This window comes from Mesoplodon bidens (assembly GCF_964165515.1).
Source record: "Mesoplodon bidens genome assembly, chromosome: 11".
Lineage (NCBI taxonomy): Eukaryota > Metazoa > Chordata > Mammalia > Artiodactyla > Ziphiidae > Mesoplodon > Mesoplodon bidens.
The window spans coordinates 34,061,315-34,079,933 of NC_138167.1; the positions used below are offsets into that span (position 1 = coordinate 34,061,315).

The 18,619-nt window shown below is 37.7% G+C and overlaps 1 protein-coding gene across 1 annotated transcript in view; it reads right to left on the bottom strand.

Moving 5' to 3' along the window:
• IRAK3 (interleukin 1 receptor associated kinase 3) overlaps positions 1-18,619 on the bottom strand; it is a 47,151-nt gene that overhangs the window by 15,911 nt on the left and 12,621 nt on the right. Inside the window, exons 2-8 of the mRNA XM_081249224.1 lie at positions 17,120-17,302; positions 12,061-12,125; positions 11,382-11,436; positions 9,964-10,115; positions 5,952-6,016; positions 2,231-2,345; positions 1,444-1,562 (exon numbers count right to left, since the gene is read on the bottom strand). Of these exons, the coding sequence (XP_081105350.1) occupies positions 1,444-1,562; positions 2,231-2,345; positions 5,952-6,016; positions 9,964-10,115; positions 11,382-11,436; positions 12,061-12,125; positions 17,120-17,302 (754 nt within the window). The remainder of the gene's footprint in view (positions 1-1,443; positions 1,563-2,230; positions 2,346-5,951; positions 6,017-9,963; positions 10,116-11,381; positions 11,437-12,060; positions 12,126-17,119; positions 17,303-18,619) is intronic.

The window sequence follows — 18,619 nt, forward strand, 5'->3', positions numbered from 1 at the left end:
CCAGTGTCAGCTGTGGGAAAGCCTTGTGACTCAGGCAGAGCCGGGATCCTGATGTTCCCTTCGCTCTGGTCGGTGGCCTTCCCTGTCCCCCTCTCCCATCAAGTACCAGGACCTCCACACTGTCTCCCTTCTCACCCCTCTTTCCTATCAAGCTCTGCTTTCAGGAAAGGAGGTGATGAATCAGTCACACAAAAGGAAAATGTTTAAAATTAATGGATTACTTCATGGGATTAAAAATAAGTTCAAGCCCACTTTAAACCAAAGAAAGAATATGTATAGCAAAATTCCAGGTATTTATTTTATCTACCCAGTTAGAACATATATTTAAGCACCTACAGTGCTGAGCTGGCTGAGAGCTGAGTGGAAGAGGGAGGTTCCACTAGGGGGAACCTAGTGGTTGGTTCCACCGACCGCTGAGACTTTCACTGTCCGTCTCTGTCCCAGGCCCCATGAGGGCGCACAAATTTTACGCTGATTCCACTGGCAGTTGATGAACTGCCACGCTGCAACAGGAGCAGATGCCTACGGGTTGTGTCCCCTCAACCCTACCCTCACTACTCCCCCAGGACAAAACAAAATCTAGAGTCTTCTTATATGAAATACACTTCACCAGAAAAACAAAGTAAGCAATCAGTTCCTCTTCGGTTCAACTTGAAGGCGCACTTGAAGCTTTTCCCAAGATACTAGGTGATGGTTCACAAGAGGCAGCGCCTTTTAAATTCAGTCTCCTCTGCTATTCACCAAAGGTGTATTTACCTACTTTGAGACAGGTTCATGATAAAGGGCACACGGGAAAAATGCACAGCGGGGTGTGGGGGTGGGGTTTGCTACAGGGTATATTCTTTGAATGATTCTTTACTTCTGCTGAAGAAGAAAAAAAACGGAAGATGTTGCTTCTAATTTTCTCACGTGTCTCAAAAATGAACACTGGGATTGCCGCTCAGCTTGTCACAGGTGAGTACCTACAGCTAGGAGGCAGCGGGCTCAGTGGCATGGCAGGAGGCTGGAGACTCAAGGAGGAAGAATTTAAATTGCTGATCACTACTGTTATCTTGTGAGGAGTCCCTGTATAAGCCACTTAATTAACCTTTCCTGAGACCTCAGTTTCTTTTTTTAAAAAAGTGAGATGAATACAGGTTCATTTCACAGTTTGCTGTGAGGTATAATTAATAAAATACACAAAACTGTCTATCCTACACTGTTCATTAATAATTCCCAAAGATAATACAAACTCTCCGATTGGCAATATAAGTGCAGCCTTTAAAATTTGGTACACATGTTTTCATTAAAAGGTAAGATTTTAAATACTTCAATGAGATTTCTTAACACATACACATACACACCAGGGAAACTATAGACAGAAAATAGGGTGAAGTCCGACTCTTCCATGATGATGAAAGGGGCCTTCAGCTGTATGTAACCTACAGCTCTGGGATAATTTACCTTGATATACTGCCACAGATGACGGAGCACGGTTCCATGTTGTGCAAGTACTGAACGGCTTTGGTTGTTCCTATTAATGTACTGATTCGAATGTGCCAAGAGAGTGGGGCTGTGTCACCCTGAAAAGACAACAGTAGTTGGTTTGGTTGTATTTTCTGAGTAAAAACCAATAAATGCTAATGAGGAGGTGGGGAGAGGGCGTAAATGAACATTGTAGTTTACCATAACCTATTTTTAATTCAGTAGGTTTTCCTCTACTACCAACGCTGGTTCTAAGCCCCTTTATAGGCAATGGAAATACCCAATAATTTTAATGTTATCTTAATTGAAATATGGCTAATAAGATGTTTAAGAGTTCATTAAACAAGATTTTTAAATTATTGTGGCACAATAGTGTGGGTAATTGAAAATAATCCGTTTTTATTCTCATCTTAATTGAAATTTAACCAATTTGGAGTCAGTTTTTAAACTTATCTTTCAGAGACATCACAAAAGAGAAACCATGGCATTTATTCAACCTTGTTCCTTCTCTTTAAGGTATCTATCACTTTTATGTCTATCCTTTGTACTGAATGGTACTTTGCGTAAAGTTATGCAAATAAAAATTATCTGAGAAATAAGGGTAGTTGATGTAAACTCATTTGAGACATGGTATCAATGAGGAGTAAGGACCCAGCAACTCTTCTGGCCACCATGTTGCACAACACACAATAGCTCAAGTATTTCAGCAGCTGCCCCAGGGCTTTAGAGGGTCAGAGTATCAGGGAGAGTAATAGATATAACTTACTACACACTGTAATCTGTCAAAAAGTGATCCATTTCTCATATACGGATAAACCAGGCAAAACTTCTCACTCTCTGTAAAATATGCAGCCAACTCCAATATGTTTGGATGTTGGAACCTTGAAACAAAAGATTTTTTAAATCCATCAAACTGTTTATTCAAATAGGAAATGAATAACACTCTGTTTTGGGGATGGTAGGGTGGGCTGGGGAATAGGTATAAAGCAGAATATAAATTTGGCCAAGAGAGAAGGAAGTTCAATGGACACGTGATACAGATTTGCCTTCCAAATTGGTCTAAAGCGTTCTGACAGATATTAGCCAATATCCAAATATAAGACAGACATTTTACGAAAGTAAAGGGTTCTTAAGATTTGGGCTTTTGGGAACTTTACAACAAGTAGAAAACAATATTTGATATTAACTTATTTTTATCAACATGAAACCCAATATAACTTATTTATTAAAGATAATACAACTGAAATTATCCATTTCATTGCTTTAGGTATACATGTGTAACTAAAATCATCAAAATAGAAGAGTTCGGAAGACTGTTTTCATTCATCCATTTACTGAATGCTACCATGTCAAGTGCTGTACTAGGTCCCAGTCACACAGTTAAGAGACATCCAATGCCTTCAGAAAGCTTGTATTGTTACCTGAAATCCATGTGACTAGTAAAGTTTGATGTTGAAAAACACATCACTGATTTTTAAATCCCAGAATTCTATATCAGTATCATATACATTTTTCAGGTTATTTTTTTAAAAAAATCTATTTCTTGAGGGCATGTGTCATCACTGTGAAAACCAATGGAACCCAGTAACAGCTATGAAATATAAAACATGTGAAATTCACCACACATACTGTGAACTCAGCTCAATTCAACAATTATTTATGGAACACCTCCTATGTCTTAGGCATGCCTGGTGATATTAAAATAAATAAAGCTATTTTTCCATAAATGGTGTTATATATAAAATCCTATTATAGGGCTTCCCGGGTGGCGCAGTGGTTGAGAGTCCACCTGCCGATGCAGGGGACACGGGTTTGTGCCCCGGTCCGGGAAGAGCCCACATGCCGCGAAGCGGCTGGGCCTGTGAGCCATGGCCGCTGAGCCTGCGTGTCCAGAGCCTGTGCTCCGCAACAGGAGAGGCCACAGCAGTGAGAGGCCCACGTACTGCAAAAAAAAAAAAAAAAAAAAAAAAAATCCTATTACACATTTCTTCAGTAGCAAAACTTACCTATAAAACACACGTGTGTGTGTGTGCATGTGTGTCTGTGTGTGTGTGTATATATATGTATCTCCCTTCTGAGTCCCTCTATTCCTTCTTCCTCAAGAAAGGCAATGTGTGGGTGTGTGTAAGTGTACATACATAAACACATAATACAATCCCTTAAGTAGTTCCCTTAATATTAAACAAAAAAAACTCATCCTCAGGTCTCAGCTTAGATGTTACTTTTTTCCAAGACACCTACTCTGTCGCCCACCCCCCTCCCCAAATTAGCATTTCCTCCTCCCTCAGTGCTCTGTACTTGCTTGTCTTATTATTTAACTTACTGAAATTGCCTGTTTGCTTGTGCACTTCTCTCCTAAACCCTGCCTCTGACTTATTTACTAGTAAATGTCTGAGAAAAGGGAGATTGAGTATGATTCAGGAAATAAACTGGATCTTGTTAAAAAAAAAAGTACGCTCTGCCTCAGTTTCCTCATCTGCAAAATGGGGATAATAGCAGGACTCACCTCACAGGATTGTTGTGAGGATTAAAGAATTAATACATGTGAAGTACCTGGTATAGGGCCTAAAACTAAAGAAACATTAGCAATATAAATGATAATGATGGCACACAAGGAATATTCAATGTCATAGAGCTGTTAATTCTCTCTAAAGTAATACATAAATGCCTCAGCAGAATAAATCCAAATGGATCAGATATACAAATGTAAAAAATGAAAATATAAAAGTACTTGGAAAAATGGCATAATTATTTTATAACCTCTCAGTGGGGAAGGCCTTTTAAACTATAATACAAAACCCAGAATCCATAAGAGAAAGTATAGATTAAATTCAACTACGTGAAAACTGTTTCCACATGGCAAAAACTAGAATAAGCAAAGACAAATGAAAATGTGATAAAAAATTATTTGTAACATAAAAATAGGGCTAATTTTCTCTAATATATAAAATGCTCTTACAAACCATTAAGAAAAAACCCAACAGCCTAATTAAAAAAATGGGCAAAAAACATTAACAGATATTTCATGGAAAAGGAAATATATCTCTTAATATATGAAAAGATTCATTCATCATAGAAAAAGAAATTTAAACTACACTGAGAAACCATTTCCACTTAGCAGATCAGAAAAAACTAAAAGAATAAACGCTATGTTATCAAGAATATGGGGAACCAGGCACTCTAACATATGACTGGTAAAAGTGTAAATTGGTATAGCTTCCACTGGAGGACAATGTGGTAACATGTAACACATACAACCATTTGACCCTATAATTTTATTTATGTGAAGCTTTCTTAGTTTCTAAGCGATATTAAAACTTAGATAAGTTTTCCAACAGGTCTGAAATAACATATATAAAAGGTTTCTTGTTGTAGCAATTTTTTTTAAGTAAAAGAGTAGGAAAAATCTAAAAATCCATCAGTAGGAAAATGGTCAATTACATTACAGCACAGCACACAGTGGAATACTAAAATAAGCAAAGTGAACAATGTATGCATGCTACCTCTTGTGTGAGAAGAGGAAAGTAAGAAAACAAAATACATATATGCTTACACATAAAATATCTCTGAAAAGATTTACAGGAAACTGATAACTCTGTTGCCTTTGGGAAAATCAGCTGGGTGGTTGGATGAGAATAGTGGAAGAAAATCTCTTGGCTTACCCTTTTGCCCTTTTGGAATTTTGAAGTGTCTGAACTTATTATTTATTCATAAGGAAAGAAATAGTTTAAATATAAAAACCTTCTTATTACAATTTTGGTTTTAGTTTTTTGTTGACTAAATGATATAGTAAGTGTTTATACTTAGCCTCTAACATTTTGATTTCTGGTCCTGGGTATAAACGGAGAAGGATTTAGGATAATACCTCCCTCCCCCCAATTCATGTATTGGTTTAGAACACATCTGAAAAGAACATTTTCTGTTTGTAAAAGGTGATGACTGAACTCTATAGGGTTAGGGGCCTTCAGTGAGACAGGCTGCACAGCTGCAGATATGAATATATATGAAAATGAAGTCATTTTAGTTTGTCTCCAAGGACTTTCAGGCTCATGAATGAATTCCCAGAAAATAATGTGCACATCGAAAGCACTTGATTTCTTTGCCTAAAACTCTCTTCCAGAAGAGGTTTATATTGATGAAAGTTTCTTGACTGGAATGTCTCTAAGAAAGGGGGGAAATGGTAAAATATATACAATTCTAAAGTTCTAAGAATTAGTTTACATTCAGTCATGTTAGTCACACATGATTTAACCCATTTCCTTGTGACAGTTTCTTGTTAAAATATGTTCAAGTGAATTATATAAATGGTCTATTTTAAAATGTATTCCAAGGAATATACTAAGCAGATGTCAAAATTTTACCCAATGTTCTAACATCCAACCCACATTTATTAAATGCCAACCATGCCAAGCTCTGTGCTGTAGAATCAAAGATGAACAGAGATGAAAACCAGGCACAAGTGGAGAAATCCAAAGCAATATACTCACAGCAGTAAAACTTCAAGCTCAGATAAAAAGCTCTTCCATTGTTTCTTCCATTGCATTTTTTCCCCCTAAATATCATACAGAAACACAAGAAAAAAATAAGGAGAGGATCTCTCTATTTCTGGGATTCTTGCCTAGGGTCTATAGTCTCCCTGAAATTAGATACTTTATGGTATAAATGCATATGAACATTTTTCTGGGGAGAGGATCCTTAGCTTGCATCAGACTTTCAAAAATCCATTAACCCCAAAACAGATTTAGAACCACTGCTTTTGAATTAGAAGTTTTTCATGAAATGTATCATACTATTCTATTTTATATTCAAACCCTTTCACCATATTTTGTACACATTTACATGAATTCAAAAATATGCATTCAAAGAAAATCCCATGACAGAAACTCCCCACTTGATCTCAAAGAATCCTGGTTGTGATAGTTGTATTCTGATTAGAATTGATTTCAATAATTTGGCATTTATGAGTTGGGTCATTTGGCTGTTGGTTCAAGTTTACCTTTGTACTAATTTTGAAAAAATGGGCCCACTAGGAAAATGAAACATATAACTCCTTACTTCAAAGAAGATTCAGAAGCTAGCAGAGTGCCTGACATATGAATAAATTAATGAATTCAATAATATTGTATGGAGCACCTCCACTGTTCTTGATGGCTTCATACACCTGACATCGTTGCATGTCTCTGAATCTCAAATTCCTAACTTCTACCATGAAAGGGTTAAAGTAAGTGTGCTCCAGTTATCGTTTGCAAATTGCTAGACAGGGCAGAGTTCTTTTTTGTTTTTGTTTTTTTAAAAAATATTTATTTATTTAATTTATTTTTTGGCTGCACTGGGTCTTCGTTGCTGTGCGCAGGCTTTCTCTAGTTGCAGAGAGCAGGGGCTACTCTCTGTTGTGGTGTGCGGGCTTCTCATTGCAGTGGCTTCTCTTGTTGTGGAGCACAAGCTCTAGAGCGCAGGCTCAGTAGTTGTGGTGCACGGGCTTAGTTGCTCCGCGGCATGTGGGATCTTCCTGGACCAGCAGTCGAACCCGTGTCCCCTGCATTGGCAGGCGGATTCTTAACCACTGCGCCACCAGGGAAGTCCCAGGGCAGAATTTTTAGAGCTCTCTGTCCTCAGGAACAAAGGGAGAGAAATCCAACAGGAATCCTGGAAACTATTTTCCAAGTTAACCCAAGAAGTCAGAAACAATAAACTAGTCTAACAAATCATTTGCAAGGACCACATTATGAGAGTTTACATTTTAAAAAACCACTGCCCTGGGAGCGAGTGGATTGGGTCTCAGGCCCACCTCTAACACTCATTATTTGTGACTTATTGTCACCAAACCTCCCTGGGGTCCTCGTTTTCTTAATCTGAAAAAGTGAAGGCGTTAGTTTTTGTGTTCATGCCACCCTAGCACTCTTGCTGCTCAAAGTGCGTTCTGTGCATGAGGAATACCAGCTTCTCTGGGAGCTGGTGGGAAAAGCTGAGTCTCAGGTCCCTACCCAAATGTGCTGAATCAGAATCTGCACTGTAAGATCCTCAGGTGAGCTGGGTGCACTAATCTAACACACCTAAGTACAGTTCCCAGCCTCAGTCCCTCTAAGAAAGGTTACTGAAATTAAGGTCTCAATGGTACAAAACTACATTTCTAGTAAAAAAATGCTCTGTGGCTAAGGCTTCATTAAATTATCTCATTTTTCCTGATGTGTATGTGTATGTGTGTGTAGGAGTTTGTACAATCTCTAGGTCTTGGGTAACTTTGTTACCTCCTGTCTTTTTACTAATACTGAATAGCAACTAAATTCATGAAAACAGCCAATGTGCTTCATTCAATTCACCCAACAAACATTTACTGAGCAACTACTATAGGCCAGGCTCTGTAATAAGGCACTGGGATACAAAGATAAATAAAAGCTCCTTAAAGAAAACCATTTAGTCCACTGGGAGAGGCAGATGAAGAAATCAATACTATGAGACAGTGGTATTTTGCTGAGACTATACAGAGGAGGGTCACCAAAACCATCTTGGAGGGGTCGGAAGGAATCAAGGAAATGATCATTGTCTTCGGGACAGAAAGGGCAAAGACGTCCCATTCTGAAGCCAGACCCCTGGAAAGAACACTCCCAAGAGGGAGTGTGAGTTGGTGGCATCTGCAGAGAGAAGAGGAAAGTAGACGCATGGAGTCTTTGGGGAGGTGGCCCTGGGGCTCAACCAGAAGAGAATGTACAAATGGGGCCAGGGACATACTGGCCCTAAGAAGCAGCCTTCAGTTAGGACACCTCTAGAGTAACCACATTCTTCTTGTTGAATGGTTGTAACAGTAGATTGTTTCATTTCTTCATTAGACATTCATCTTCTCAGGAATCTTGAGATGTCTATACAGAATTAGTGGGGCAAATGCAATTTGAGGAAATGGACAAATTGGGTTCATAATTTTTTTAAAAAAGGCCCTGTAATCTAAGCTGCAAAACTGGAACCACCTCAGATCCCTCCTTCTCCCCTATTTCCCCAGCCCTGTCTAACAGATCACCAGATTTGCTCCATTTCACCTCATCTTTCAGACATAGTACCCTCCCTTGCCATCCCCACTGCCTCTGCCCTGGCTTAGAGCGGTTACCAACACTGGTCACACATCTGAACCACCTGGGGATGCCTACCACCACCACTACTCTGACCCAACCAGATGCTGCAGAGCTCAGTTTTTAAAACGCTTCCTGGGTGATTCTAATATTAAACTGGAGAAGGCAGGTTTCAGCCCTATCCACTTCAGTTTACACATCTGAAATATCCCTCTGCCAGGTCTTTCTACCTCTAGTCTAATTCTTGCCGTCTTTCCTCCGGTGCCCCTGCCAACCTCCAGTCCATCATCTGACCGGTCATCAAAGGGATACTTCAAAACACAAATCTCGTCCTTTCACTCTCCTACTTAGAAACCATCCATGGACTTCACCTATCTTTCCAGTATCATCTGATGCCACTACGTTCCCACCCTCTCACACTAAACTCTACTCCAAATGAACTGGTCTTCGTAAGATACAGGCTTTCATGCATGTGCCTCTAGGCCTGGGCACCTGCTATCTCTTCCATCTAGAAAGTACTTCCCTCGCTGCCTGGAAAATTCTCCTTATCCTTCAAAATCCAGTTGAAAGGTCACTTCCTTTCATCCACTTTTCCATGTGTTTACTGAGGAAATGTTTACTGCGTGGTTACTCTGTGCCAGCCCCTCCTCTGCCTATCTTCTATGTGCTCCCATGAACTTTGGGGCAAATCTCTGCTAAAGTACTTATCACACTGCAATTTAATCTTTTCTTTACCTGTTTTCCCCATAAGACTGGGAACTCTTGGAGAATGTAACTATGCTTTATTCATCTCCACCCAACACGCAGCCCATAAAAGAAGTTTAGTAAATGTTTATTGGCTGTTGACCAACAATGAAGAACAGCTCTTTGGGTATGCGAGTGCAGACCTATCTCCTCCTGACTCCTGAGTCAGACCGCCGATAGCCTTTCTGCTTCCCTGGCTGTACTCAGCTGTATTCTAACCTCCTGCTCCAATCACTGCTGTGCTGCTCCTACCAAAGCCTCCTCTTTCTCCCCTCCTGAACTGTGATTGGAGATGATTCATAAAGTAGCACCAAATATCAGTCTGTGGCTTAGCCTGTGAAGCTGCCTGGAGAGGGCGCTGCCCATCCTAGAAAGCCAGGAAAACTGGAGCAGACCAGCACAATCCGACCATCTTTAGCAAAGTCCCAATGGTCCTAACAACGCTTTTCAAAAAAGTCTTTCTCAGGCCATACGTCTGGGGAGGGGAAGGATTTAACTTCCACATTCCTGCAAGACAGGCATTCATTTCTCAGTCATTTCTCCAGTCACCAGAGGTCATATATCTTATTTCCATTTATGAAACTTTATTTTCAAGTATACCTCCTTTCAATGTTGATGAAAAATGACACATTTTAATGTGAAATATGAGCCAATAAATGGAATGGATATCCTGTGATAGTAATTCTTTCCATACCTGTTTAAATAATTTAATGGCATATGTTCGGTTTTGGATTTCCACTCTGTATACCTCAAAAATTTCCCCTTCTCCGATTAAAAAGTCTTTGTGGAAATTTTTGGTTCCTTCTATGACGTTGTGAAAGCTGATGGAGGATTTAAACAATATTCCTTAGGAAGGAAAGTAGGGAGAAGATAAGTTACTTTTTCTCTTTTTAAGAATCAACCATCATTATAAAGAACCAAGACTTCCCTATTAGAAACAAATCAGAGCCCAGTGAAAAGTCAACAGAGAAAGGCCCAGGAGCAAAAACTGAAGCCCACCATGTGCTCTCTGTACATTTACTTGGGCCTGGCTCCCACCATCCCACAGAGCAAATGGCTTTTTAGATATTCAAACAAAAGCACTGTGATTCTATCACCTTCCCAAAGAGATCAGCCAGACAACTTAGTTGAGGAAACTTTTCCATGACTGTTTCCCTGTCATTAGATCAACAGATTGCTGTTGACCCACTATGAACCTAAAACCAGTAAAAAAAAAAAAAAAAAAAAAAAAAAAAAAAACTATAGAAGTGGAAATTTTGATAAGACTAAATAATATTCTCTAAGCATGACTGGTAGAAACATTTTTCATAAACCAAATCCTCTAAATGGCTAACTAACTTGCTCAGAGTAAATCAGGAAGATGCTTCACCTTTTTAAAAAAATCATCTAAAGCAGAGATTGGGAGGAAACATTTCAAAGGAAATCAAATACAAATTCAAAGGGAAAAGCCTGGCTAAATGCTTCAGAGACCAATTTTGGCTATATTTACACACTTAGTCTGTCTGATTTAAACCTTTTTTGCTAAACATTAAAGGACCACAACCTTATCTAACTATTCTAATTCTCTTTTGAACCAAAGAAGCATCGGATCTAGTGGCAAAGATTAGGCAAGGCAGCCTTAAATAGCCACTGAAGTTTATCAGAATGATTCCCAGATAGAAGTAAATTATTCTCCCTGCTGATAAAGTAGGAAAGTTGGTGTGGAAAATAACTGATTTTCATAGTGACCTTCAGCACTGCTCTACAATCACCTCTAAAGATTTCTCTATAAATGCTATGAAAATTTCTAAAACTGTATAAAACCCAACATAATTTTTAAATGTCTTCCTATGACACATAAAAATAGCAAATGCCATGAAATTCTCCTGAGACCACAATTATGCTCTTTACTGGCCAATGAAATTTTAATATAACAATAATGTGTCACCCATCAGAACTATGTGTCAGTCAAAATTGAGAATATTTTGATATCTATGAAAAATGTATCCTGAATCTGCATATTAATGAATAGTTATTATGTTTATTGGATCTTTCTAAATTTTACTTAAAAGAATTCATGAATTCACTTAAAGGAAAACATGATTTAAAGAAAAGTTGTTTTGTTTTTCTTACCTTTTTCATTACGTTCAGGAATAAGAACATTATCCACTGTGACACTAGCTGTTTCCTAGGAGAAGAAATACATATTAAAGTATAATTCAATTTCATCAAGTCTAGAAAGAACAGAACCTCAACAGAAATCCAAAGCTCCCCCTGGGACTGTACAGTGCAACAGGGTGGAATCTAATTTAGAAGAAAGCTAGTAGAATGCAAAGTTATTTTATTTTATTCAATAGTATTCACTGCTATATATATTTAAGGCTTCCATACCAACGGTAAAAACTCAAGTATCAAAGTCATAGTTATAGTCAATTTTAAATGACTTGTATTGCTGTAAAAATGATCACCGCTAATTTGCTTTAATAAAAACTAACAGTAACATGCAAAACACTAGAACAGGAAAACTAAAAGCTGAGTTAAGACAAATGTGTAACTTACAGTACTCTTAAAAGTTCTAAGACTTATCTCTGACAGATCACTGAGAGGACAAAGCTCTTAACTCTTCAAACATTTACAAATCTCCAGTTTCCTGAATCCCCAAATAAATGAACAAGAATGAGAGCTAAAGCTCTCCAGACTTTAAAAAAGTACCTGCAAATACAGGATTTTTCTGCCTGATAACTTCATTCCTTACACTCAATTATATATGCAACAGGGTTCAAGGGTCATTCCCCATGCACACACACTCTACCTTGGATAACATGATCGGAAATCCTTTTCCCTGATGATTGTGCTCTGAAGGATTCAAGGTTGCCCCTGAAAGAGAAATAAGGGAAGCTAGATACAAAAAATGTTATGTCCTTAACAAACTTTATTTTTCTTTTTTACACTGTGAAAATAAATACCTTGCCAGTAAGGTTCATTTCTAAAGCTCAGTTTCATTCCCATTGAATGGTTACAAATTTCCATATGCGAAAGAGCTTTCTAATGATCAAATATACAAACATACCTTTGTTCACTTAAAACATGAGCACCTATCTTTTTTTCTTGTTTGTTTGTTTGTATTTTTGTTTTTTTAATTTTTGTCCGTGAGGCGCGGCACGCAGGATCTTAGTTGCCTGACCAGGGATCAAACCCGTGCCCCCTGCAGTGGCAGCTCGAAGTCTTACCACTGGACTGCCAGGGAAGTCCATGAGCACCTATCTTAATTATTGTTAGACATCATTAAAAATATTAAAGTATGAAGGAGAGAATTGACAGGAAAAAAGCAATGTTGTTATCAGTTTTTTGTACATGTATTTAAAATTTTTACCATTATGGGATTATACCTCTCTCGGTTAGTTCACTTTTTATCCCATCTTGTGCCATAAGGTATTAGAGGGGTGAGTGAGTGTGTGTGTGTGTGTGTGTGTGTGTGCGTGCACGCGATCAATCACAAATGCCCACAAATGCTGCCCAGTTGAAGACTATTACTTCTGTCTGAACTAAGGAAGTCTATGTAGCTTCCTACAAAAAATTAAAACTCTGCAATATTTTGCTGTTACTTCTGACATTTTGATTCAGACTTCAGAAGAGTTTCATTTCATCTTCTAGTTTTTCTTAGATTGTATTCTAATGTTTCCTAGATTATTTTGCTTAGAAGACTAGCAACAAAATACAATCAATTAATAATAAGCCTCCTTGAACAAAACTATAAATCAATTAGACTGAACAGACATCTATAGAACATTCCATCCAAAACAGAAGAATATACTCATACTTTGCAAGTGTACATTGAACATTCTCCAGAACAGATCACATGTTAGGCAATAAAATGAGCCTCAATAAATTTGGAAGGATGAAATCATACAAAGCATATTCTCTGACTACATGGAATTAAAGTAGAAATCAAGGGCTTCCCTGGTGGCACAGTGGTTAAGAATCCGCCTGCCAGTGCAGGTGACACGGGTTCAAGCCCTGGTCTGGGAGGATCCCACATGCCATGGAGCAACTAAGCCCGTGCACCACAACTACTGAGCCTGTGCTCTAGAGCCCGCAAGCCACAACTACTGAGCCTACGTGCCACAACTACTGAGCCCGTGCACCTGGAGCCCATGCTCCACAACAAGAGAAGCCACTGCAGTGAGAAGCCCGCGCACTGCAACGAAGAGTAGCCCCCATTCACTGCAACTACAGAAAGCCCGCGTGCAGCAATGAAGACCCAATGCAGCCAAAAATAAATAAAAATAAATACATTTTTTAAATGCAAAAAAAAAAGTAGAAATCAATAACAAAAGGAAATTTTTTTTTGGAAATTGACAAATACATGAAAATCATACACCAAACTCATAAATAACCAATGAGTCAAAGAAGAAATCACAAGGGAAATTAGAAAATACTTTGTGATGAATGAAAACAAAAGCACAACATGCCAAAACATGGCATGCAGCAAAAGCAGCACTTAAAGGGAAATTTATTGCTGTTAATGCCCACCTTTAAAAAGAAGAAAAATATCAAATAAATAGCCTAAACTTTTGTCTTGAGGAACTAAAAAAGAAGAAACAACTAACCCACAGGAAGCAGAAGGAAGGAAGAATTAAGACTGGAGTGGAAATAAATGAAACAGAAGAACAGAATAGAAAAACAGAAGAGAAATATCAATGAAACTGAAGCTGGTTCTTTGAAAATATAAACAAAGTTGACAATCTTATAGTTAGACTGACCAAGAAAGAAAGAAGACTCAAATTACTAAAATTAAGAACAAAAGACATAACTACTGACCTTACAGAAATAAAAAGAATTATAAGGGAATACTGTGAACAACTATTTGTCAAAAAACTAGATGAATGATATGGACAGATTCCTAGAAAGACACAAACTACCAAAACTAATTCAAGGAGAAATAAACAACCTGAATGGGTCTGTAACAAGGGAAGAGATTTAATTAATATTTTAAGACTTCCCATAAAGAAAAGCCCAGGCCCAAATGGCTTCACAGGTAAATTTTACCGAACATTTAAAGAAGATTTAACACCAGTTCTTCACACATTCTTCCAAAATAGAAGAGGAAGAAACAACTCCCAAATCTTTCTTTGAAGTCAATATTATCCTAATATCAATGCCACACAAAATAGCACAAGAAAACTACAGACCTATATCCCTCATGAATATAGATGCAAAAGTCCTCACCAAAATACTAAATCCAGAAACATATAACAAAGATGAGGTACCATGACCAAGTGGGATTCATCCCAGGAATCCAAGGTTAGCTTAATATCTGAAAATATATCATATTAATAAAATGAACAAAACTCATAAAATCCAATAATCTATCATGATGAAGCTCTAGGGAGAGAAAAAAATTTCCTTAATTTGGTAAAGGGTATCTGTGAAAAACTTACAGTGAACATCATACATAATGGTGAAAGACTGAATGTTTTCTCCTTAGATCAGGAACAAGAAAAGAATGTGTTGATCTTGCCACTTCTATTCAACATTACACTAGAGGTTCCAGCGAGGGCAATTAGGCAAGAAATAGCAAACATCCTGAATAAGGTATTGTTGTGTAGAACAAAATTTGAAGTTTGGGGGTGGCAAGGGCACTAAAAGCCATTGTCCTTTTGCTGCACATAAAAAGAGAGACAATACTTCACTGTCATATAAAATGGAAGATTCAAAATGGCTTGACTAAGGTGATTAAGGTGAAACCATCCCACCAAATGGAACAATTTTAAGGAAAGCTAGGCAAAAATAGATTATTTAGATCAGTGATAACTCGGTTCATGGTAGCACCAAAGAAAGACTAAATCTTTACGCATTTCAGTTAGGAGCTCCGACTCCTGACTTCAGTGAGCTGCTGCCATAGGAAACACCTGTGCAGCAGGTTACAGTTAAATGTTTCCAATGAATCATCATGTGGCTGCTTTCAACAAGCTATAACATGAATGTTGGTAAGATCATAATTCAAAGCATTAATTCAATAAACTGCAAATAAATAATGCTATTTTCCTTAGCAAAGGATTCAGAACAAAGCACTATCCTCCTTTTCATCTCGGATGTATCTATCTCCTGCTATTAGGGCAGTAAATAATTGCCTTTCCACAAATCAACTAATCCCACATTGTAAAAAATAAATTAATTTTCCATGTGCAACAGACTAGGAGTCAACCAAGGATGTGGAGTTTTTGTCCATATAATTCCCCGCTGCATAAATAACACAGAGTGTGAAAAGACACCCTGAAATCTATTCCAGAACACTGAAGTATAAAATATACCCGTGTCCTATCAAATTGGTGTGAGTTTATACTGTGAACAAGTCACGTGGGTGGTTTCAGTGTCTGGAAAAGGCTCAGATAATGAAAAGGCATTACATTTACAGCTCCCAGAGACTCACTACATTTTACCTGATCAGTCAGCTTCAGAGTGAAGCATTCTGCTGTATAAAACTAAGTGAAGGGACTTCCTGGTGGTCCAGTGGGTAAGACTCTGCACTCCCAATGCAGGGGGCCGGGGTTCGATCTCTGGTTGGGGAACTAGATCCTGCATACATGCTGCAACTACGAGCTCGCATGCCACAACTAAGAGTCTGAATGCTGCAACTAAGAAGTCCACATGCCACAACTAAAGAGCCACATGCTGCAGTGAAGAACCCACGTGCTGCAACTAAGACCCGGAGTGGCCAAAATAAATAAATAAATAAACATTAAGGAAAAAAAAAAACCTAAGTGAAGAAATAGTGTGCAACAGAAAAAAGGGATTAGCCAAGTTATACAGATAATATCATGGTGGAAGCCTATTGGGAACTGTCTAATACCTTATTGATGTGAAAAACCTATAAAATAAAAGTCATTCTGAAGCTACAGTTTTCTGGTACAAACCTCTTGGGATTTCTTCTTGTGTGTGCAAAGCTTCTTTAGGTGATGAGGCAGTGGCTTGAGTGGACAAAATATATTATCAAAGAGCATGTGTGCAAATACACAGAACTAAAAATATGCCTGAATGAAAAAGCCAAAGAATAAGCCTGCTGATTTAAAGGAGTTTCCAACCTAAGAGCCCTGAATCTATAACAGAAGACCCAAGATCACTCAAGATCATTCTTGTTGAAGTCAATGAATCTAAAGTGGAATAACAGAACAGGTGACATTGGGAGATTATTTTATTGACAAAGAATGAACAGAGAAAACTTCATGAGCTTTATTTATCAGGTTACTTACTATAAATGTAACGCATGACACAGCATCAGAAAGAGAAGGCAAAGAGAGGGAAGAATCAAGCCACTGTGAAATGGACAGTAAACAGGTTAGAAGTTAGAAAGCCATGGCATAAAAACAGCAGTGAAGATAATAGAGAAATCCCAGGGTTATTTTGGAGGTATCACCTGCCTCCAAAATCACTAAAATACAGGGGGGAAACCCAATTATTTTTAACTTCTAATCATATGGTAAAACAAATTATAGCATTATTTGTATTTTACTCATATTGTGGTTCTGGTCATGTTTATGACTCAGAGAGTCAGAGTTTTGGACAGAGAGCTGATTCTCTTAACTAAGTGAGAATGAAACATTTTAAGAAGTGTAGCTTGTAAATAAATATTTTTTAAAAACCAAACTATAAAGTGGTAGAAGGGAATGTGTTGTATAAGTTAGGCAATAAGAAAAGAAAGTGTCAGACACAAAAACGTGAAGCTGCAAACCCCGCTTCAGATAAAATCACAGGTAAGGAATCACTGACATACAGCATGACCAGTCAATGCCTTAGATAAAATACAGTATTTACAAGTTACAATTCATATAAAATTGAGTAAGAGCCATATCGTTAGAATCAATGCTTACCATAAGTTGCAATTAAATGGATAGCTCGATGATGCCCCATCTCCTGGAGAATCTGTAAAAGGTCACCAATAGTCTTGTTTTTCTGTGCCCAGGACCAAAGTAATTCTCTTGTTCCACTTTTACCCTGGTCTACATATTTTTCAATGTGACGAACATCCAGCCAGCTGCTTGAAAGTCGCTCCGCTGTGGAAATTGTAATAGGAAGAACCAAAGAATAGTTTACTTTTATTGGAATCCCTTTTTTTTGTGTACCTTATATGTTCTGTTGCATTTTATTTATATTTTTATTTTTAGCTAATTTTAGCATGTATTTCTCACCCAACTTCCCCTAATGTTAACATCTTACGTAACCATGGTACAAAGATCAGACCCAGAGATTACTAAACTGAAGACCTTATTCTAATTTCACCTGTTTTTCTACTGATGTCTTTTTTCTGTTCTAAGAGCCTATCCATTTTCTCACATTGCAATTACTTGTTCCTTCTCCTTAATCTCCACTAATCTGATGTTCCTCAGTTTTTCCTTATCTTTAAGGACAATGAAATGCTGTTGTATCCTTCTTGGTGCATAATATCAAGAGGTTCATGATGTCCATGTCTTATCACTGGTGATGTTAACCTTGATCCCTTGGTTAAGGTGATGTCTGCAGGTTTCTCCACTATAAAATTATTATTAATTATTTTTAACTAATAACTATGTTGGGGGAGATACTCTGAGACTACGGAAGCATCCTGCTTCTCAGATTTTGCCTAAAAATATCTGCATCTGTCTATGGTTCTTGTTTATCATAATTATTACTGAGGGGTTTGCTTAATGGTATTTTTCAATTTTCCCTTTTTCCTTCTATGTTCATTAACTGCAATTCTTCTGTAAGAAAGTATTGTCTCTTCTTCCACATTTATTTAGGTAATTAATTTATTTATATCAGTGTGGACTCATGGATATTTATTTTACTCTAGAGGTTAAAATCCAATACTATCATTATTTATTTTGTTGCTAAAATTGCTCCAGCTTTGTCCATTCAGGCTGCTCCTGTATTCTTTTGACAAGCCCTATCATTTTGGGAACACTTTCTTATTGTCTGGCTTTACAAGATGCTCTAGGCTCATTTTGTATTTCCCCTGCCCCAGCCCTTGATATAATTACTTTTCCAAGGAGTCCTGATTCCTTTTATTGGATAATGGTGTTTAAAAGGCAAGAATTTAGATGCTATATGCACTCATTGCTGCCAGGTCCTTCAAGCAGACAGAGGTGGGAAATATATGTATGTGCTCTCACCCATGCATCTGTATTTCTGTCTGTACACACATTAAAAACCATGATTTTTAACTGATACCTCTGATCCAAGTCAATACCATACGGCACATTTTAGACCTTTCTCACTTATATAACTTCATTCTCACACAGTGAGAAACTTTGCTCTCATTATCCACAATATATTTGCTTGTTTGTTCAGTTCTACTATGTACATAAAGTACTTTCAGAATGGCTAACCCATAG